Raw genomic sequence first — 23186 nt, 5'->3', positions numbered from 1 at the left:
GGACAGTATTCAGTGAAGTCAGACAGGACTGCCAGGAGGACACCTTCCCTGACACACACACCCTCTACTACTTAGTCTAGGCCCTTCAAGGCCACTTCACCTTCAATATCTATTTGACACCCTTGGTGTCACTCCAAAGTCTCTTGTCAACCCTGGGTTCTGAAATGGTTTTTCCTGGTCCGATTCCTTCCCAGCACTGTTCTCTCCAGATGAAGGATCTAGAGCAGCCTTCTGTCTAGATTGTCTTCCTCTGCCAAGCATACAGCCTTTCTCAGCTCTTCTCTAGTCCCCTTCAGAAAATCTCCAGAGCTGGAGACAGATTAGTCAAATTCGCACATTGACCCCTCCCCTCCCCCAGGGAACAAATGCAGAGACTCTAATCCCAGGCAGGACACACTGAGAAGGAAAGGGGCATGAGCAGTGTCCCAAGCTAAATGCTCGCAGACCTGTACCTTCAGGAAGCAGTGAGTAAAGCGAGAGGCTGGATTACAGCAGTTTCAAGAGAGGCAAGAATGGGGTGAGCAGGGGTGTCATCCCTGACACTGGGGCGGGATTCAGGAGCTATGAAGTCTACTAATTGGGAATCTTTTAGGACAGCACAGAGAGGAGTGTAGGGACCAGTCTAGAGGTGGGGGGTGGTACCCAACCTTGAAGCGGCTGATGAGACTATGCCGAGTCAGCAACTCAAAAACAATGGTCCTCAGAGCGTGGTCATCTGCTGCCCGGTTCAAGGAAAAGACATCAAAGCACCAGAGGTCCAGGTTCTGTGGAGAAACAACAGACTAGGCAGGAAAGCTCCCCTCCAGAGCTCCCTTGCCTTGGCAAGACCAGTTGGACTTCTAGGCATACTTCCCAATGAAGCAAAGGTGGTTAAGTAGGTTTCTTTTATCCCAGATGTCTCTCAGAACCAGAAAGACAAGAAGACAAGTGGGCAGAATTGTTCAAAAGAACATAGAAATAGTACTTAAAAGGGAGTAAAAATCACACCACAAACAGAATCTAGAAGTCCCAATGGCTATTTCAACCCACAACCTTCTCCTCTTTCCCAAAAACCCAGGGGTCACCTTGAGACAGTTGTGGACTGCAGTAGAATACGTGGGGCCCACAGCAGTATATGTTCTCCGGAACATCCTAAGAAAGAACATAGAAAAATTGAATATACAGTCTGAGGAGCAGAGATTTAGCCAACTGGGGCTGTGGAGATAGGTCAGGGTAAGTAAGGTCACGAAAGACCAGGCTGCCGGGACAGAGGGCACAATGGAGGCAGGGGAGGCTGAGTATGGGCAAACCTCACCGCTCCACGAAGATCCCAGCCTGCACAGCATGCACAATGCTTCGGAACTTGGGCTTCTCTTCTGCCCTGCGACCTTTGGCTCGGGTCTGCTGGGTGAAGGTGGAGGCCAGCCAGTCCCGCACCTCTGAAGGCACAGCATCTGACCGAAGCTCCCGAAGCTCATCCTCAGTATCCAGAATTTGCCTGGGGACCAGGAGGAAAGTCACAGAGGAAAGAAAGCAAGAGAGACCCTGCACCCAGCCACACGAGCTCAGTGACTCTGCCCCTCAGTCCTCACCTTCCCTTCCTTTACTACGGCTCTTTGTGTCTGTCTTCCTATGGAACTCTCCAGTTAGTGAAAGAGCTCACTGTGTGAGGCATTGAGATCACAATAGACATGATTTAGCAGACAATGAAACACCACCTTCCAGGGATTCTACAGGGCAGCGCAGTGCACCAGAAAGGAACTATAAGGTTCACATATGAAATTTAATTTTTTTTCCAGGTGTGGTAGAGCAGGAGGACCAGGGTTCCAGGCCAGCCTTAGCTTAGATAGCAAGTTCAAGGCCAACCTGAATTATATGAGGCCTTGTTTCAAACAAACAAAAACTACAACAACAAAAAAGAAAGATTTAACTATTCTAGTAGCTATATGAAAATGGTAAGAAGAAACTGATAAAGAGCTTGAGAGATGGCTCAGTGGTTGAGAACACTTGCTATCCTTACAGAGGACCAGGGTTCAGATCCCAGAACCCACATTAGGCAGTTGAAACACCTGTAACTCCAGTTCCAAAAGATCCCACACCCTCTCTGCTCCATGTTGGCACAGGCATTCATGTAGTATACATACATACATTTACACAGGCACATACAAGTAAAATTAACATAAATCTTTTTAAAATTAAAGAAAAAGTGGTTTAAAAACTGGTACGTTTAGTGGTAAATTGTATTTATGCTAATTCCTCCAAAATATTATTTCAAAATAAATCAACATACAATGAGTGAATGACATATTTTGTGGGGGCGGGTTTCTATCTCTAAGAGCCAGGATATAATTTATAGATACATTTCAATTCATCCTTGCACACTACAAGTACTCAGTAGCCAAAAGAAATCAGAGTCATCCCTCCAGGCCAACACAGGTCTAGAGATGTAGTCCATGTAGGTTAGGACTGGATGGTTTCTAGGGTCCCTTGCACCTCTGAAGCCATCACATTTTTTCCTTTTGTCTTTTCCAGCACTGGGGATCAGACCAGAGTGCCAGGAATGTGAGGCAAGCACTCCACCACTGAGCTCTACCCCAGCCCTCTCCAAGCAGTCCATCCCTATCTCTGCATCTCACAGCCTCTTTATCTCTGCCCCACCCTCTCTTTGTCTGTCTGTCCCTGTCACACAGTCCTCTCTCCAGCTCTGCAGTCCTCTCTCTCTGGAGTTCTGCCTATCTCACATCTTCCTTCTCTGTCTGCAGGCCTCTCTCACCGTGTCTCATCGATGTAGACAGCCTCCAGGAGGGAAGCTGTGTATTCCAAGTTTTTCTTCAGCTCCTCGATGTTAACCTCCCCATTCTCCAACTGCTTCACCATGTATCGCAGCCTGCAGGGTATGAATACAGACGTCCTGTTTAGACACTATAGCCCAGTCAGGGGGTCCCCAATAGGGAACACTTTGCAGAAACACCTTCAGTCTTCCAAGTTCTTAATAATTCTAACACTAATAACAGAAGTCAGTGTTTTTCATGCCAGGCTATGGCTTCTGTTTTAGCCTAGGCAGGTAGCAGCCCCAGGAGTGATGTTTCTGGAGATGATTTATTTCTCAGTATCAATATTTCCCCATGAGAGAGGGCTTTGGGGTCAACACCAATCAAAACAATCCCCAGAATCCTTTCATTGTCTTGGTCAAGAGGAGGAAGGAGCAAGTCCGCAGCCCCTTGACCCTGGCAAGGACAGCAAAGCCACAGGACAAAGACCAATCTGAATGCTTTTGTCTGGCCTCACTCCACGAAGGCAGAGCTAATGGATTATGATTCCAGAATCCATCAACCAGGACAAAGCAAGTTAACCCCTGGCTGCCCAGGCTTATGCCACAGATAACCTCTGGCAGAGTCACTGTGCCCAGCTGAAGTTCTACCCTGGCAAAATGGTGGGGTGAGGCCAGGCTCTCACTCATCTGATGCCTTCCCCAAGGGGACAGTCCCTTCATGCTTTGCAGTTTTGGATTCAGGGGGTGGGGGAGGTGTTACTGATTAACTGAGAGGTTTCTTGGAAGTCTGGCAAGAGCAGCTCAGAGTTCCAAATGAAACTCTCTGGCTCTAGACAATGATTTTGAAGAAAGCAACTCACCACCCTCCCAACACTTCCCCCCCCAACCCCCCCCCCAGCCTCACCCATACACAGGCTCTCCTGCCCAGGTAGGATGAGACAGTAGCTAGGACAATTTCCCACTGAGAGGGGCTTCAGAAACCCAAGGTCACCCTGTGAGTCAGGGAGAAGAGAATGAGTCAGGGACCAGAGGCTGAAATTAGCATCAATTCCCAGGGATGCTGGGGGAGGGAAAACAATGGCATGGCATTCCTGAACAGAATCGGCTCTAGAATCCTGGGGTCTCAGGAGCTTTGGAATAGGGGTGCTGAAAATAGCCAGCCCTGAGAAGTATCACCAGCCAAGTCGCACCTCAGAGCCCAGCAGTCTTGGCCTACATGTCTGAGAGTAAATGGGGCAGAAGGGAAAGGGGCCAGTCTAGGGGTGGGGAGCTAGAGGGAGGAGCCCTGCGCCTCCAGAGTGGACTCTTGCCTACCTCATCACCCAGGCCCCACTGGTTCCATGTGGAAACAGCCAGTTGTCAGACAAGGAAGGTGGGCTTAGGAAAACTCAGCCCACTCCTGCTTCACAAGGGAAAATGAACAGAAAGGGACTAGATATCTTGGAAGGCTTTCCCAGCCAAATAAACAAGAAAAAGCCACCAACCAGGATCTGCCAGGATATCAGAGAACAAAAGGTGCACTCTGCCTTTTGGCCCAAACAGGGCTTCCCTCTCTCTCTACTTAGTCCCTGCAACTGGGGGCTTTGGAACAGGTGTGCACGCACACGCGTGAGAGAGAGAAAGAGAGAGAGAGAGACAGACAGACAGACAGACAGACACACACACACACACACACACACACACACAAACCCAGAAAGAAAGGCCTCTCCTACTGCCTGTGGTTCACCTCTCCTCATATTCCCACCCTTACCCTCATCTACTGCTTCACTCAGACCCCTTTCAAACAAAAGCAGTGTCCCCAGCAATCAATGCCCATCACTGTCTTTCTCAACCAAGCCAGAGGAAAACCAGTGCAGGCTCCCAAGTGAACAGCCACACCCACGCTTCTTATTTGCATTTATTTGCATAACTGCTAACAATGCAGCTGGGAAAGGATTGCAAACCACATTTCCAATGCACAAACCCAACTCCTCAAATGGTTTACTACACTGTATAGTCTTTGAAGCTGGAATTCCAGGTTCAAAGTTCACTTCCTGCAATGTGCCCTTGGGCAAGTCACTAATTCGTGTGTGTGTGTGTGTGTGTGTGTGTGTGTGTGTGTGTGTGTGTGAGTGTTTTGCCTGCATGTATGTCTGTGTACCACAGGCATACCTGGTGCCTGAGGAGTTGGGGAGCCTTCATGTGGATGCTGGGAATCAAACTAAGGTCTTTCCAAGAGCAACAAGTGCTCTTAACCACTGAGCCAACTCTCCAGCCCCTAATTCTTAATCAGTATGTATTAAAATGTGACCTGGAGATAAAATAAAAATTAAAATGTGGGGCTGGAGAGGTGGCTCAGAGGTTAAGAGCACTGGCTGTTCTTCCAGAGGTCCCGAGTTCAATTCCCAGCAACCACATGGTGGCTCACAACCATCTATAATGAGATCTGGTGCCCTCTTCTGGCATGTAGACAGAACATTGTATGTGTAATAAATAAATAAATAAATCTTTTAAAAAAAATTAAAATGTGGCCCAGAGGGACTGGGGAGATGGCTTAATGGCTGAGTGCTTGCTACTCTTCCGGAGAACCTGAGCTCAGTTCCTAGAACTCTTGTTTCTCCAGCTCCAAAGATTCAACATCCTCTGCTGGCCTCCACAGGCACCTACACACATGTAGTATACATGCCATGCACAAAAATAAATACACATACACATAAAAATAAAATATTTTTTAAAAGCAGTCTAAGCCAGGCAGTAGTAGCACTTGCCTTTAATCCTAGCACTCGGGAGGCAGAGACAGGTGGATTTCTAAGTTCAAGTCAAGCCTGCTCTACAGAATGAGTTCCAGGACAGCCAGGGCTAACACAGAGAAACCCTGTCTCAACCCCACCCCCTTCAAAATAAATAAATAAAAGTAGTCTGGAGACAACAGATACCAGCATCACCTTAGATCAAAATGTAGACTCCAAACTTCACTGAACACTTGTGGAACCAGAGGAAGGCATACATTTTTAAAATTTATTACTCCTGTGTATATGTGTGTGTGTGTGTGTGTGTGTGTGTGTGTGTGTGTGTGTGTGTGGTTGCAATGTGTGTAGAGGTTGGAGGACAACTTTGTGTAGTCCATTTTCCCCTTTAGCCTTCACGTGGATTCTGAGGATTGAACTCAGGTCATCAGGCTTGCTCCAAAGCTCTTTACTCCCTGAGTCATTTCCCTGGCCAAGAGCCACAGGTTTTTAACGAATACCCTAAGTGATTCTTAAGCACTCAACTTTTTACTCTAGAGCCTCAATTTCTTCAACTGAAGAGTGGTAAAGCAGTCACACAAAGATATTAAGAGAACTAAAGGAAATAAAATGTGCAACAAGCCTGGCACAGGCAAGAGATCCCCATAAATACAACCTCGATAGGAATCAACTGCCAGTTTCACCCCAACAACAGTCCTTTAAACCCAGCAAGCACCTTCCTGTCCAATCTCAGCCTAGGAGAAGAGATACAGGTTAGATGCAGGAGATGACAGAAAACGCTAGTGACTAGCGTCCCCCATATAATTTAAAACTTCATTTGATCCTCACAAGCATTTTAGGAAAGAAGGCAGTGTCTTTTGCCCAAGGTCAAAGGACTTGTCAGTTTCAGGTTGGCAAAGCCCACAACTCACACTAAAGTTAAGGAGACCTACCTATGTCCCTACACTTTGATGGTATTACGACAACACAAGTCTGACAGTGTAACTAGCTTGTTGAGAGACATAGGGCACTGCACCAGAGCCTCAGCCAATTCCACCTTAAGTGTTCTGTTTTCTGGACCTGTCAGTGAACTCACAGGACATGGCCATTATCAGTGTGGCAAAAATAGTGCCTGGTTTACCTTGGTCTCCATACTCAGAGCACACAGTATGTGCTCAATAAAAGTTCATCAACTAAGCTGTGCAGTGGCGATACATGCCATTAATCCTAGCACTTGAGAGGCAGACAGATCTCTACGTTCAAGGAATGCCTGGTCTACAGAGTGAGTTCCAAGACAGTCAGGGATACACAGAGAAATCCAGTCTCAAGGAGGGGAGGGAGGGAGGTCATCAACTAGAGGTGTAGGAAGACTAATCAGATGGAAGGCCACCTGCCAGAACTTACAAAATGACACTTCCCAGACAGGCTTCTGAAAGGTTAATGTTGAGCCCTGGGACAGGAGTGAAGCTATAGGTTGACTTTGAACCATTAAGTTCCACCTTCTCTGGCTGCTAGAGCTTCTGTAGGAGTCTGAAAAAAAAAACATGATCAAGGCACCAGAATGAGGGACGTGTGTGTATGTGTGTGGGGGGGGGGGGGGATTAAAGAGTAAAATTGACAAATAAGGAATCCAAGAAGAGGAGCTGGACTCAGGCAGCTGAGAGGATCCAGGTGCTGAACTGCATCCTCCCAAAGTCAAATACACATGTGGGTACACGTGTGTCACACACACACACCACACGCTAGTCAGCAAGGCCTCCTTTATCTCAGAGTCCTTCAGAGGGAAGACCCCCATGCCTCACTAGCTGCAGGAAGTCCTTTTCTCCACCTACATCACTTCTAGTCCAGCCCCCTGTTCCAGAACTCAGGGAACCTGGCCCCTCCCTGGAGAGCAAGACAAGCCTCCAGGAAAACTGAAGTTTCCCAGAATTCCTTCTACCCCATCCAAACCCACTTCACCATCACATCTCCTCCTTCACTTTCAGTGCCCTCTGATCTTGACCCTTGGCAGGCCCCAGTCTCCCCTAGTTGGAATAGAAAACTCTGGCAACAGTAACCCTAACACACAGAAGACCCCAATCCATTTTTATGGATCACAATGTGACAGGCAATCTGAGGATTTCCAAAGTTGCCTGCCACTATTCCAGTACCAAGACTGCCACAAAGATCTTTGTAGGTAGGGGAGCTTAGAAAAAGACTGCGTCAACCCAGGGGGCTGAGAGAAGAAGATAAAGAAGGGTCTAGAGCACAGTCAGTGGCCAAGTTCTTACCTAACATGTACAAGGACCTGTGTCCCCTCCAGCACTAGGGAAGAGAGAGGGGGGGAGGGAGGAAGGAAGGAAGGAAGAAAGATAAAGGAAGGAAAGGTAGGAAGCAGAAACAGGAAGAATGTCATGAGTTCAAGGCCAGTCTGGGCTAGAGAGTGAGGGAAGAGAGAGAGATGGAGGCTGTAGGGGATGCAGGCATGTGAGGTCTTAAGGATACCAGGGATCAGGAAGGGGAGAGGGGGAGAGGAAAAACCTGTGAAGACACCTGTCATAGTCAAACAGAAGTGATAAATAGCAAAGAGAAATGGAAATGGAAGAGTTCACAAGCAACCACCCCTCTCCTGCCCTCAGTTTTTCTGCCTCCCCTCTCCCCTGGCCTCCCCTCTCCCCTGGCCTCCCCTCTCCCCTGGCCTCCCCTCTCTCCTGGCCTCTCCTCTCTTCCTGGCTTCTCCTCTCTTCCTGGCCTCCCCTCTCTCCTGGTCTCCCCTCTCTTCCTGGCCTCCCCTCTCCCCTGGCCTCCCCTCTCCCCTGGCCTCCCCTCTCTCCTGGCCTCTCCTCTCTTCCTGGCTTCTCCTCTCTTCCTGGCTTCTCCTCTCTTCCTGGCTTCTCCTCTCTTCCTGGCCTCCCCTCTCTTCCTGGCCTCCCCTCTCCCCTGGCCTCCCCTCTCTCCTGGCTTCTCCTCTCTCCTGGCTTCTCCTCTCTTCCTGGCTTCTCCCCTCTCCTCCTGGCCTCCCGTCTCTTCCTGGCTTCTCCTCTCTTCCTGGCCTCCCCTCTCCCCTGGCCTCCCCTCTCTCCTGGTCTCCCCTCTCTTCCTGGCCTCTCCTCTCTTCCTGGATTCTCCTCTCTTCCTGGCCTCCCCTCTCTTCCTGGCCTCCCCTCTCCCCTGGCCTCCCCTCTTCCCTGGCTTCTCCTCTCTCCTGGCTTCTCCTCTCTTCCTGGCTTCTCCTCTCTCCTGGCTTCTCCTCTCTTCCTGGCTTCTCCCCTCTCCCCTGGCCTCCCCTCTCTCCTGGCTTCTCCCCTCTCTCCTGGCCTCCCCTCTCTTCCTGGCCTCCCCTCTCCCCTGGCCTCCCCTCTCTCCTGGCTTCTCCTCTCTTCCTGGCCTCCCCTCCCTCCTCCTACCTCCCCTCTCCATCTTGGTCCCTCTCTTCCTGCCCCCCCTTTCCCTGGCCTCCCCTCTCCTCCTGCCTCCCCTCTTCTCTTGGCCTCCTCCTGCTGCCCCTCCTCCTGGCCTCTCTTCTTTCTCTTTCTGCCTCCTTTCTCTTCCCCTCTCCCTGACACTTACCTAAGGATGGGCCCCTGGAGGTGACTCCTCTGGACAGGAACAGGGTTTGCCATGGAAATCAAAGTTCTCTATTTCAAAATATCAAAAAGCCGACCCCAGGGCCCAAGGGCCCCTACTGAGGAACAACTCCCTCTTGAACCCCCTAACTTCCTCTTCCAGGTTCCAGCAGAACTGAGCAACTGACCAGAGAGCACTTTTTGGACAGGGAACTGGAAGGGCCTGGCTAGAGGGGTGATGAGGCAGAGACCTAGCCCACAGGAACTGGGTGAGAGGCCGCGGGAAAAGTTTCACATCTGAATCAGACTGAAAACAAGAATCTGCTGTCAGAAGAGTCCCAGAAAGGCCAGAAATAGCACAGGCCAGCCCCTTGCCCTGAGGAGGTGGGGCTCCTCTTTGGGAAACAGGGATTAGCGGGCAGTGTCGGGAGGCAGGACTGGAACCATCCTGAATCTGTCACAGAGAAGTCTATGGTAGGAGTGGAAGAGGCCCAGCCAGAGCCCAGAGGGGCTAAGCAGATCCATCTCCTGCAAATCTGGGCTTCTCCTAGGGCCTTTCTCCCAGGAGCCTTGGCCCACCTGAGAGAATTCACAAGGCAGAAGGATGAACACCCAGAGAGTTAGTAGCAGTTGGGAAGGAGCTTGCAGAAACTTGAGAAGGTTCACAAGTAGAGAAGTGCACCCCACTCCACAGTGAATGAAAAGTTTGGGGAACTTGTTCAAAGACAGAGAATGTGGGGTGCTGGGCGGGGCCTAGCAGAAAACAATAACCAGAAATAAACAAAGAACAAACAGACAGACAGAAACCAATGCTAGCCAAATTCCTCCCAATCCTGATTTACACGCAGAGCCTGGGGGATACTGTGAATAAACCAGGGTGAGGTCAACACAGCTCAGAAGTAGAGGAGTGACCACAGAGCACAGGAGGGAAAAATGAGGCTCCCAGAGAGCTTAAGGACCGAGACTCCTCTTCCATCTCCGTGACTTCTCCCTCCAGGAAAAAGCCCAGCCTCTGCAACCCAAGTGGACTGCGCACACAGCCCCAGCAGCTTCCCGATTGGCTACAAGATGACATCACCAATACAAGTGCATTAGGGCCGCGATTGGTCTACTGGGGCTAAGGCGGAGCTAAGGAGGAGTTGGGAGTGTTAAGGCCAAAAGTATCCTCAGATCTAGGGTCCCGCATTAGGCGTGGATTGGGGGAAAGGGTTCGCAGGGATGAGCCAAAAAAAAGGAAGAGGAAAGAAGCAAACCCAGAGCTCTGGTTTTATGACGGGAAGTCTTTTCCCTCCTTCCTTACCGCTCAGAAGCCGAGAAATTAAAATACCGTTGACTGTGCCAAGGCCTTAAAGGAGTATAAACAAACGAAGTTTAGGGACCTGCTGTTTCTCAGCGGTGGAGCTCTCTGACAAGTGGAAGTGGGCTTCGACTGCAGATGAATGGTAGAGAATAAAGACCCACGGGTTGCTCTTTAGAGGACTGGTAGCCAAGAGGGGTTGCTGTGAGGCAGGGGGAACCACTCTCTGTGCCCCTCTGCCTTCACCTTCCCTTCCATGGCCACCAGATGCTTAGCACTTTCAGAAAGAAAGTGCTAGACCCAGCATCAGGGTCTCAGGCCAAGCTTTGGCTTGTTTTGCTCCTGCTGACTCCAAAGGATGGGGGGCGGGGAGGAGGGGGAGGCGGGGAGATGACAGCCAGCTGCATTCAGCCCCACACGGCAGCATCCTCCAAGCTGTGCTAGCTCCCCTTTCCTGCCCTGCTCTGCTTAATCTCAACTCTCCCACTAAGAGGTAAACATTAATTTAAACTGGAGAGGATATCTTGTCATCCTATCTCTTGCCCAGCAGCACCAAAGGAGGCTGCACAAGGACTGCTCCCCCCACACCTGTGTCACCTATTCCAGCCTATGTTTATAAATAGATCCTAGTAAAGAGAGATTTAGGGGCAGCCATTGTCCCTTTCCTGGGGGGGGGGGGGGGGGCGGGATTCATATACTCATCCAGACCTTGTACTCTACCTCTGACAGAGCTAAGTCACCTGGCTAGGAGGAAGAACAGAGATGTGTAGATCCCACAAGAAGTCCAGTATCAAATTTCTCTTCAGCTCTTAAATAATTTATTTTTATTAGTATATGTTAATAAATTGTCATTTTATGTTATTATGTTAACATAAAAAGTTAGAGGTTTCATTATGGCACTTCCATATTTATGTGTCATTATTGCTTGTTTGGGATTTTTGCTGTTGTAGTTTTTGTTGCTGTTCAAGGTTTTTTGTTTGTTTGTTTTTTTGAGACTTTATTTTTGTTTTGTTTGTTTTTTTCTTTGTTTGTTTGAGACAGGGTCTTTCTCCATAGCCCTAGAACTCATGATGTAGGCCTGGCTGGCCTTGAACTCACAAAGATCCGCCTTCCTTTGCGATCCAAGTGCTGGGATTAAAGCTGTGTGCCTCCACACCTGCCTTTATGCTTTGTTCTTATGCACCCTCTCCTCCACTGCCCTCTCCCATCCTCCCTGACCCCTTTTTGCTGGGTCGTCTCCCCTCCAAATCATCTCCCCACTTGCTTTGCTGTCACATTTATCCCTTGCTCACTCTTCCCCTCCCTCTTCTAAGGTCTCTTCCTCCCCTGTTACAATGATCATTTCCACTTTCCTTAACCCTTAAATTTTGAAGTAGAAAAAGCCCAAGCACAGGGCCTCCCGCTCCTGCCCACACTCAACTTTCTCCACCCATACCAAGGACTAATCCCTGGCATAGGGGACAAATGTTGGGTCTGGTCAGATAAAATGAGAGTGGGAACAGGAGTAGTGCTGTGGAAGCGATTATCTAGCTGATCTCAGGGATCCAAAATCTCAGAAACTTGCAGGGAGGGGAGAAAATCAGCTAAGTCTCATTTAAAAATAACATGAGTAAAAATCAGGAGAACTGGCCTTCATTTTCTCACTGTGTAGGACCATGGGCAGATCTCTCTGAGTTCTAGTTTAAACCTGGCAAACACCAATGCTTCCCAGAAGTCTAGTGAGGACCTGATGAGATAGTTATGAGAGCACTTGGGACTATACAGTGGTACATCCATGCAGGAGATTATTGCTTTAGTCCAATCCTTTAGTTAGTTTTGCAAATATTCATTGAGAGGTTTCCAGAAACAAAGTCCCAGATGCCCACTAGTACCCAGAACCCAATTTTCTCATGCAGTCTTCAAACGGAAGTTGAGCTATGTGTGGAAAAAACTCTAGTCTCGCCTCGTGTCTAGGGCTTCTCTCTCTTCTGTATCCACAGGAGCTGGAAGGCAGCAGAGGCAGGGACCGTGAAGAGTATGGAGCTGCAGCACCCAAGAGCAGCCAGAACTTTGCCCCACACTCCCCTGGATCCCTGGTTCCAATTGCTATCTGAGCAGCCTCAGTTCTGGCAGCTGGCGGGGTAGAGTGGCGGAGGTGGCTCTAGAGATAAAAATAGCCCCCCAAGTGGCAGAACTGGGGTACCATTCTGGAAGATGACAGAACTCAGGTTGATATAGTAGCCATGGTATCCACGGGAAATCTCTAGGCACTGGAAGGGGAGGGCTCGAGAGGAAAGGGCAGAGGTACTGTCAGCACTTTCCCATCCTGGTGGGTGGTGCTGTTAATGAGGTAGATAGAAGCCCAAAAAATCAAAAAGAAATGAAATAGAAGTGTAGAAGGTCCTGGAAGGCAAAGAGGGAAAGAAAGAAATCTGGGAGGTGCTCCAGAAGATGGCCAGGACAAACACTGAGCCACAGTGTGACGGAGTCTGCTTCTACCTTGCTTGTGTATGAAAACAGCTCCCCGGTCTCCTAACTAGAAGTCATTCCTAATGGGTGTTCCTAGCAACAGTCCAACACAGCTCAGACTGTGCCATGAAAAGATACAATTTAAGCAGCTTAAGCCTTATATCAGACTAATAAGAACTCAGGTGTCCCAATGCCCGGCCCAATACAGCACACAAATGTGTCACCTCTCCCTTAGATTTCAGCCCTTGAGAAAGGGAGTAACTGGGAGAGGTAGGCAATAACATAAGATGAAGGCAGATGGGAGAGGAGGTGCCAGGACCCCATTCAAAACAATGCTTCTCCAACTCACCTGTCCATTGATCCCTCTCCCTGCGCTGTGGAGTTGTGCTTATTAGCCACCTCCACAAACCACCCACTAGTCCAATAGACCACATCCCAGCAGATATCTTTCTTCTAGGCGACTGACCAGATGTTTAAAGCAGCATAAGATGGGTTAGAGCTGTCAGCTCAGCAAGACATGACTGTAGGTGTGTGGGGCAGCATAAAGCGGGGTCAGCAGGTTACAGTCCAGTGCAGTTCAGACCCCATCCGACCAACTAGCTCTGGGCATTGGCTGCTTCCTCTGTAGCCCTGTGCAGCTTACATTCAGGGCCTGGCTTTGCAGGCACTAGGGAAGCAGGGTATCAGGGCCTTGATTCCCAGGCTCTAGAATTCTTCCTTTCTGATTAGCTCACTGCTTCCCCCAATGAGCATTTACCAGGTCTTAAAGGAAGAGGGTAGCTTCCTTTTTTATCAGAGAAAGGTCACTCACTATCTAACCACTATGAATTTCCCAGGAAGTTCTCCTGCATATCTACCCTCAATCCATTCTGCAGCAATCAAAACAACAACCAACTTTGTTGGCATTTCAAAGGCAAGCAGAGGAGATGTGTTATGCATCTTCCAGGTTGGAATTCCTAAAGCTCTGGCTTGGTACAGAGATGCTCCAGGCTATGAAACTTGGCAAGTGTGCTCACTCATCCCAGGCTGAAGGGAGTTTCCAAACAAGGTGGACATAGAGGACAGAGCTAGGGAGAAGGTGCCAGGCTAGATGTTGGAAGAATGATAAACAAGGGAGCAGGAAGCTGAGAATGTGGAAGGAAAGAGGAAACTTCTGAGGCCCAGGATCCTGTCAGTCAAAGGTTGCCCCAGCACCTCACCCAAAAGCCCCACTCCTTTCCCAGCCTAAACAATGTCAATACCAGCTGGCAGCCTTATAGCCCACTGCAGCCACCTTAATTATTTGTAAATCTGACTTCTCATTGCAGCTGTCCAATCAACTGACCTGAAAGCCAAGCTCAGCCAAGAGTAACCCTAAAATACTCCTGACCCTTCTCTCAGCCCTATTCCCAGGGCTCCGTGGATACAGCTTGACCTTCCTCTGCCAAACCTATCACAGCCCAGATGCTGATGGTCCCCCCCAACCCCCCCGACCAAGAGTAAGCGCGGTAGATTGAACAGGAGCTGGGGGAGTGTGTGTGTGTGTGTGTGTGTGTGTGTGTGTGTGTGTGTGTGTAGCCCTGCATTGAATGCTTAGCAACCGCTTTTCTCCTACCCCTGCACAGGAACCCCTCTATCTCAACCCCTCCCAGAACTCCCTCCCAGCTCTCTTGGACCAGCTGTCGCCCGCCCCCCCTTAGGGGACATTCTCTGTATCTAACAACTTCGAGCCTCCCCAGCGTCTCACCTCCACCCCACCTGCTGCCCTCATTTTAGGCCTCTTTCTCTACAGCTGTCCTGGAGAGAGTTGGAAAATAGCTACTCAACTTCCATACCTGAGAAAACCAGCCCCTTGAGATTCAAAGTCAATTACTTGGCATCTTCCCTGGAGGAACTGAGAGGATGAGGTTGCTGATCAGGCAGAAGAGAGGTCCTGCAGAAAGCAGTTGAGGCTGGACTCTGAAGAAGGCCCCAAAGGGTGTCTTGCAGCCAACTTACCCACTGTCACCACAGCAACACCTGAATGATGGGATCCTCCCCACAAATTCTCCGGCTCCCAGCCAGAAATGAGAAGTAGGAGGCTGAAGACAAGAGAGGGTAAGTGAAGGCAACAGGGGCAGAGAGGGCAAAGTGGGGCACAGAAAAGGAGGAAAATGGGTCTAGAAAAGAGAGGAAACCCAAGAAAGATGGGGGCAGAAGAGAGAAAGAGAGGAGAGTGTAGGAAGGGCGAAAGGGAAGGGAGGGGAGAGCAGAGGCCTTAGAGATTTCCTCACCCATTCTTTTGCAGACTCAAAGACAAGTAAGGCCTCTTGTAAGGGTTTAGTGGTAGCTAGCTGGCTAGTTGGTCTTTCAATTTTAGAAACAGAGTCTCATATAGCCCAAGTTGCCCTTAAACTCCCTCGAATGCTTAGATTATGGGTATGCACTGCCACACCTGGTTGCAAGGTTTTCTTTTCCTCCATTCTAGTCTGGGAGGTCCAGACTTTTCTCTGACTGAATCTCACCTGGCTTTCCAGGCCTATTGCCCTTTTCCTTCCTCTGGACAAAAGAAAAAAAAAACAACCAAGTGAAACCTCACAAGTAGCCACTTTGTCTTCCAGCCTGCCTCCTGGGGCTTAGGGCAAGCATAATAGTATCTGGGTTCTACAGGACTTGCAGAGAACTTCTAAAGTAAGAAGTAGAAGAAATGCAAAGGTAAAGTAGAAATAGGAAACACATGATAGAAGAGGGGGACTATTATAACCAGAAGGAGAGGTTCCCTGAGCCATAGCTGGGAATGAAGGAAGAGCTGACCCAGAGTGAGAAAGATCCCCTCACTCAGTGTTCTTTCTTCTCCACAGGTCCAGGTAGCTGAGGATATGATCTGCCTGACAATATTACTCCAGGCCAAGGATTTATGATAAATGCAAAAGGGGGTTCCCCAACACACACAGGACCCCACCAAGGAAGAGGGCTGCTTCTCACATTGACCATTGCTCAGAACTACAATTGTCCATCTTTGTCCAGTTCAGCCGTTGGGACAAGATATCAAAGACTTCAGATCTCCTTTCACAGTAACCCACATATTTCACAATTTAGCTCATTTCCAGCCCCACTGAGATCAGAAACATGTCCTCACCCCTCCCATGTAACCACTCATCAGCAAAACTCATCTAAACCATGCCCCAAATATTAGGGTCCAGTTTACTTGATATTCTTGTAGTGCTGCCTCCCAGGTCTTCACGTTTTCCTCTCATCTAGTCATTAGTCTTCCATTAATTCCTTCACAAAGCAAGTTCCCCCACGCTGTAAGATCTCCAGACTCTATCATTTAAAGCCCCTTCCATATGGACAATACCAAAGAACAGAGACTCTGGGAAACCGTATGAGTTCAAGATCACATGGCACAGAAATGTCAGAGTGAGAATTTGAGCCCAAACTCACCTCCTGATACTCTCTCTGACCTTCTTCTATCATCAGCCTCCATGACTCCTCCAGTACCTGTTCTGACCAGATGGGTGGGAAGCTCTTTCTTTTATCTGAATTTGAGTTGCCCTGTATCTGGGCCTCTCCTCAGCTTACTGCAAGAATTCCCCTCCCTCTATATCCCAGGTGCCACCCAGTCCTCATTCAAACAGTGCTGTGAAGGAAAGAGAGATGATGGGAAAGGCAGTATAAAAACCAAGGAGAGAGTCTCTGGACCATAGCTGGAAATGAAAGAGAGAGGGCTGGTTCAGGGAAGTCAGCAAAAAAGCCTTCCACTGAGGTCTGAGAGGCCTAGTGCTCCTGTTCTCCAGAGGTGGAAGGAGCCACAGATCATCCTGCAATCTGCACAGCAGCTCCACAGCTATAGGCACAGAAGGGGGAATGACAGCAGCATTCCAATACTAGAGCCACACGAGATCGCTGGATGGAGCATATTCGACATGATAACCAATGGCAGGATTAATCAATGAGACTCCAGGTTCAGTCCCTCAGATTCCTCCTGCTCCCATCTGGATTTCCCCCAGGACTGCCAAAATATTTGAATGTGTCACAAATACATACAAAAGATCACATATGCACCATATCTCATTACTAGCATGCTCATTCACATACACTTGTACATCATCTCATCCATGCCTAGAAACACTTGAGGCATTCGGGTAGAAGCATACCTTCCCAGCATATTAACTGTCAAACACACCATTCATAACCATAAAAAAGAGAGAGACACCATCATGGAGCTGTGCTTCTGTCATTCATCACCCTCTACCCAGATTTGTAGATATACATATCCGGCACCCACAGTTTCAGTCTCTCATTGACACAAAACACAGCCTTTGTATCTTCTCTGTAACTCATTCAGTTCCAGGCTCTATCCTGAGATTCAGTAACTCAAAACACAGCAACCATACCGTCTCCCTTTCTTCTACCTCCATTTCCTGCTCATGCCTCCCTCCTGTGTGGAGGTACATGTACACCACAGAGTCAGAGAAAGAACTGGATTCCATGACTTCACACACACATAATACATTAATTTCTTTTTCATTCCCTTTTAATAGTATTTCTTGAGAGCCTGTATTGTTCAAGGTACCTCATGAGACTCTGATAAAACAAAGATAAGCAAATATCACCTCAAATAGGTCCTTATTCTAGACTTAGCTATTATGACCTTGAACCTCTGGAGTCCTGAAAATGAAGCAAGGGAGGAAAGACAAGAAAGGAAGACTGTACCTTCACTGTCCCACAGACAGGAGGAATTTCTGTCTGTAAAATGTAAAATCCTGAGAGAAACTAGGGCAGAGATGGGAGTGAGGCTTGTATTGCCCTGGGAGACGGAACTCACATCTGTGTTTTCACGTGTGCATAACCCACCAAAAAGACTGGGTAAAAACCCAGAGTGGCAGAATTTTACCTCCTGTATAAGAGTAGCAAGATGGTGTACCTCTCCACACCACAGGACAGCTCCTTGAGGCAGGAAACATGCTCACTTCATCCAGTAGTACATCTCCAACATCTAGCATGCTACTTGTCCCAAGCAAGGCACCCAGACTGTTCTTGAGTGAAAAAATAAATGAGCCAAGGCAGCACATCAATCATGGTTTGTCTTATTCAAAAAAGACTCTGAAAACTCCTTCTACATCTAGAATCTCTTCCCCACAGTCCCCAATTCCCTCTGGTCTTAAAGGGGGACAGCCAAGTCACGTTGCTCATCTTCAACTGGAGATGCTGAAATCAACATGACCAGCCCCTCATTTCCAGACTGCCTTTCTCAGCCTCTTTATTTATGAATCTCCTGAGTTAGAAAAGTTTCCCTGCTAGCCAGAAGTAAAATCCCACTGTTAGAGACTTCCCCAATTCATACAGCCTCAGATGCTCAGCTGACCCTTGACAGAGTCCTAGTGTGGGAAATGGGATTCCTGAATGTTCTTTCCAATAAGAAATTGCCCTGCATGATTCGATTAGTGGAGGCTTTGTATCCATAGGCAAAAGCACCCTAAGAGTCTGGATGTCCTAGATTAGAACTTTAAAGGGAGGGGAAGTAGGATTGTTGGGTTTGGGAACCAGATACATAAAGAGACAGATATGTAGAAATCCCATCTGTCTTCATTTCCACTTAGTGCCTAGTCCTAAGACAGTCATGTCTACCTCCCTGTTTCCAGACCAAACGACCTCTTTTACCCTCACCCCTGAGAAGGAGGGAGGGCCCTGTTTCCATTTCAGGGAATTCTTCTTTCTCACTTCTTTAGAAACAATGACTAGATGGCTGGAATGACTAGATGGCTGGGAAACTCCTCCTACCTAGGAAGAAAGGAAGGAAGGAAGGAAGGAAGGAAGGAAGGAAGGAAGGAAGGAAGGAAGGAAGGAAGGAGCCTTAAATCCTGTTGTTTGTTTTGGTTTTGGTTTTGGTTTGGTTTTTTTTTTTTTTTTTTTTTTTTGGTTTTTTTTTTTTTTCCCTTCTTCTAGTTGTCAAAGCCTTCTTAATATTCAGACAAGACAAATCCAGAAAGCCATCAACCTGGGCTCTACCTTTAAATTTTTCTCTACCTTGAGAAAACAAAATGAGAATCCACTCCCAGGGATGAATCTGCTAACTAGCATTCCTTAGGACCAACTTGCTGAAGTGACATAGACCAAATTAATCAATGAAGTCACTGATCCTTGCCCATCATGTAAGGCCATCTCAACTAAGGCACTGTGGAAACAGGCTACCTCTACAGATTTCTCTCTCCAGAGTTCAGTACCACCTTCTGGGGTCCTCTTTTCTCACATTAAAGAGGAAAACAGCCATTCATTTTCAGGAAAGACTTTTGCTTGGATAGAAAAATGTGGAAGGTGATGAAAATGGCAACTCCATTCTACCACAGGGTCCTGCTACCTGGAATGAGGGTCAGGTGAATGTCTGATCAGCCACTAGTGCCATCCGGAGACACTGGAATTCTGTTTGTGGTCCTGATGCCTCATCCCTCCTCTTAGCCACTTCCTCACCTGCCGCTCTCCTCAGCTTAGTTACCATTGGCAGAGCATCATTTTCTATCTATCAAGACCCACCCAACAAAAATCTATTCAATTCGGTTTTCTATTTCTTTATCCTAGAATTCATTCCAAGGCTGTGCTTCATAGAATCCAGCAAATTGCATTGGCCAGAGGCAGTGAAGGAGGGGGACGAAAGAGCACATTTGGATTCTGAGCCTTGTTGCTCACTGTGCCTCATTCTCCCTTAGGCCTCTGTATGCAGCAAGCACATAAATCAGACTCACCTGCTCAATCTAAGCTGTCAACTCATCACCATTGGTGAAATATTTAAAGAACAAAACAGACATGGGCATCTGTCCACCTCCTACCTCTATTCCCTCCCTTTATCAGAACCCAGGAAGACAAGACTCAATGCTTGCTGCTGAGGGAACTGGAGAAGAATGGGGTTCAGGGATAGTTACAATTTTGTTTCCTATCAATCACCTATTTCCTAGGGCTGCAGAGAATCTCTTAGAGAGATGTGTATCTTCTCTTATTCTCTGATGAAGAATCAACAGACTGCAGAGATTATCCAATGGCACCTGCCTGGGAGGTGAACATTGTGTATGGCTTGTCTCTGACCCAATCCTGTTCTGTTTTGAGGAGCAAGACAAAAACTTCCTTTTCTTCCTCAGAATGGTGCATGGAACGCCTGAGCCCTTCCTCTCTTTTATTCTTCTCCACGTACTCTAGTCCCACAATAAGAAATGATGCCTACATGTGCTTGGAGATCCTGGGAGATCCTATATGAACAAAAAGGCTTTGATTAAGCCAATTATGCTGTTCCTGCCAATCAATCTTCTTCACCCCCACCCCCACCTCACCCTTCCAGCTCACAGGTGAGGGTTCCAGTCACTTCTCCAGACTCCAGGTGGATCATTAATATGCACTTTCCAGACCCCAAAGCACATGATTCTGTCAAGTACAGGGCACCCTCATCCTGCTCCCTGTAGGATGCAGGAGGCAGACCTACCAACCCCAAAGAATACACATAGAACCCACAGGTTGGCACAAGTATTGCCTTGCACTAGGTCCGCATTGGTGCACAAGCACTCTTCACACCTCTGACCCATGGACACTGGTGCACATGCATGCAATGTGTCCCATATCTGCACAACCTGCTTATGGATATGTGTGAGTCAGCCTGGCACCTCCTGAAAGCTGCCTGTCCGCAGCCCTGCCACACCACACATACTGTGTGCTGCCTCTTCGAGCTGCTGCGTGTGACACTCTGTTACCTGAAGGGCCACAAACACAAGCACAAGCTTTGCAACTCCTAAACCCGCTCTAGCCAACGAGCCTCCTCTGCAGATGCTTCACACATGTGGCCTGGACACGGGTGTCAGGGCCATGTTTCCTAGCACCTGCCAATATGTGTGCCCCAGAGAATCTACGAATCTACCTGCCCGGGTCCAGTTGCTCACCACCATCCCGCCACACACTACACACACACACACACACACACACACACACACACACACACACACACAGAGAGAGAGAGAGAGAGAGAGAGAGAGAGAGAGAGAGAGAGAGCGAGCCCAGGCTCCCCCCTCTCCACATTCCTCTGCCAGAAACTCACAGCGACCGTAGCTTAATCCACATCTTCTTGCTGGGGGCGGACTTCAGCTCCAGGGGTGATGGACAATCCGACTCCAGCATCTCTGGAGGACTGCGGGGGGACAGCTCCATGCTTAGCCACTGTCTAGGGAACAGTAGGAGGAGACAGCCCCTCAGCTCAGCTTTGACCCCTTGCCGAGAGACCCTCTCCCCTCATCTTAGACCCTTCCCACCTGCGGCTGGCGTGGACCAGCCAGGCCGCTATCTATCTCTGCACTCGGCCCAAGCTAACAAAGCTGCAGTTCCTGCGGCTGCTCCTCTCGTGCTGCGGGGCCAAGCTCTGGGCTCCTTCTTCCAGCCCTCCGCGCCGCTGCCGCCGCCGCCACCGCAGCCGCCGCTGCCGCTGCCGCTACCTCCGCCGCCGCCGCCGCGCGCTGCCACGGCCGCCTCCTCGCCTCCCTCCTCCTCCGCGGGCCAGGGCCCCCTCCCTCCGCTCCCCTCCCTCTTCCTTGGTCCGCCCGCCCGCCGGTCTAGCGCGCCGCTCAGCCACTCCTCCCCCTCGCCTAGGAGCGCAGGGGAGCCGGGGGCGCACACACTCAGGAGCGCCCAAGGGCGAGCACGCGCACGGGTACCGGGCACGAGTGACTGCTGCGTGTGCCCTGTGCAGGGGACGGGGGTGGCGGGGGGGGGGGGGTGTCGACAGCGCGCACAGGCGGCCCGCAGGACTTGGTGTGGATGGATGGTGGGGAGGTTCCTCCCGAGTGTATTCAGAGTTTCTGTGGATGCACACATGTGGTCGCAAGCTTCCACGCATGGATAACTGCCCGCGTGTTCCCTGTGGTCCTTATCTCTCCCTGGGGCACCCGGACGTGGGTGGAATGAAGCCACAAGCCTCAGAAACTAGCTAGGCCAACCCCGGGCCAGGCTCCTGTCTTTGAAAGGATAAGTTCTGGTAGCTCCAAGCAAGGCTGTTGTCCCACAGCTAGCTAGCCTCAGCTCCCACAGCCGGGTCTTCCCGACCTGCCTCTGTTGCCCACCCCACGGTTCCTCCAGACACCTGCCTGGAGGGAATTTCTCCCTGACTTAAAGCTCTACCGAGCAAGCAGCCCCCTTGCCTTCCCTAAATACCCAGTAACTGCACACAGCCAGAAAATCAGGCCTGATAGCTGGCCTCACCCGGCCTGCAGCGGTTCCAGCTAGTTTCGTTTCATTCTGCCTTCACAGGAAGAAATTTAAGGGCTAACGGCCCAGTGCAGAACAGCCTCTCTGCTGAATAAACATTTTATGAAACAAGAGGATGGGATTTCAACTCAAGACCGTGTGGCGGCAAAACCTCTCCCATCCACCCGCGGACTCTTGCTGGTACCTGTTCTATTTCCTTGTTCATTTCCCTGAATGAACACCTACTTCGGTACTGGAGAAACTCCCATGCGATCAACAAACAGAAATAGATCCACTAACTGCAACTAACAGGTGTTTTGTTCTGTTTTAATTTCTACATGCCACTAATCCAGGGTTCCAGAATGTGAATTTGAGATTGGAAGAAGACGCAAAGGAGGGGAAGGAAAAGAAGGGGAGTGCTGGGCTCCACCAGGAAGTGCAAAGGGGGAGGGCTATGACAGATTGGAGACGGAGCCAAAGGTGACAAAGATCTTGCTCCCCTGGCAGTCTTCAACACACATCACTCTCCTCTCCAGAGGAGCAGTCACAGCCAAGAGACCTCAGCATCTGAGCCCTTATCACACCTGCACAATGCAGCTGACAAAATTTGTGAGCAGTCTCCTTTACTAACTAAAGAAGGGACTGACTGGACAAGAATTAATTGTGAATTAGGACTAGAAAGCCCTGCCTCAGAAATTACATTGGAACTAAGGAGTTTCCAGATGTAGACAGGCAGTTCAACTACAAGAGTTAAAGGGGAAGGGAGATTCCAGGGTGGACTTTCAACACTTCTTGTTAACACCATGACAGGCCCAGCTCTCCAAGGCCCCTAACTCCTGACCCTTTTAAAAGAAAACTAATTTGTAGAATCTTTCTACCTTCCTTTCCATTCACTAAGAAAAGTATGCCCAGAAAAAATAATACAGTCCCACAGAAGTTAGCCTCAAAGTCAGAGCCAGGCCTCCAACCTTCTAAGGCCTTTTCCACTTTTTGGCTTCACTTTCTTCAGTGAAAAGTTCTGGAGTTCAGCTTTACTCTCATCCCTCGAGCTTCAGAGCAATCACATTTCAGCTTTATGAACTCCTAAGAGACAGGAACAGCATGGTGTACTTGCCCCCATTCACAGAGTCAAGAAACAGCTATTCTCTCCCTGCCTTTCCCACCTCAGCTGCCTTCCCATCCCTTCCCTAGGCTCTTTCTGCCCAGCCTCACTGCCCTTCCGTTCAGCTTCTGCAGAACTGCCTTGCTCCTGCCCCTAGGAAAGT

General features: G+C 49.2%; 1 protein-coding gene across 4 annotated transcripts in view; it reads right to left on the bottom strand.

Annotated features, from left to right (window-relative positions):
- Pde1b (phosphodiesterase 1B) overlaps positions 1–21175 on the bottom strand; it is a 28499-nt gene extending 7324 nt beyond the window's left edge. The window contains exons 1-6 of one of the 4 annotated variants that reach the window (XM_036207827.1): positions 20994–21175; positions 20783–20905; positions 2753–2866; positions 1295–1477; positions 1065–1131; positions 648–764 (exon numbers count right to left, since the gene is read on the bottom strand). In XM_036207827.1, the coding sequence (XP_036063720.1) occupies positions 648–764; positions 1065–1131; positions 1295–1477; positions 2753–2866; positions 20783–20892 (591 nt within the window). In that variant the 5' untranslated portion in view covers positions 20893–20905; positions 20994–21175. Of the gene's footprint in view, positions 1–647; positions 765–1064; positions 1132–1294; positions 1478–2752; positions 2867–3656; positions 3725–6861; positions 6933–9006; positions 9959–20782; positions 20906–20993 lie in introns of those variants that run through there. The other 3 variants (XM_036207828.1, XM_036207830.1, XM_036207829.1) reach the window with 3 other exon arrangements.
- Between the last annotated feature and the right edge of the window lie 2011 nt (positions 21176–23186).

The sequence above is a fragment of the Onychomys torridus genome, chromosome 16, assembly GCF_903995425.1.
Source record: "Onychomys torridus chromosome 16, mOncTor1.1, whole genome shotgun sequence".
Taxonomy (NCBI): domain Eukaryota; kingdom Metazoa; phylum Chordata; class Mammalia; order Rodentia; family Cricetidae; genus Onychomys; species Onychomys torridus.
The sequence above is the reverse complement of the archived record's forward strand: the minus strand, read 5'-3'. Positions and strand labels throughout refer to the sequence as shown.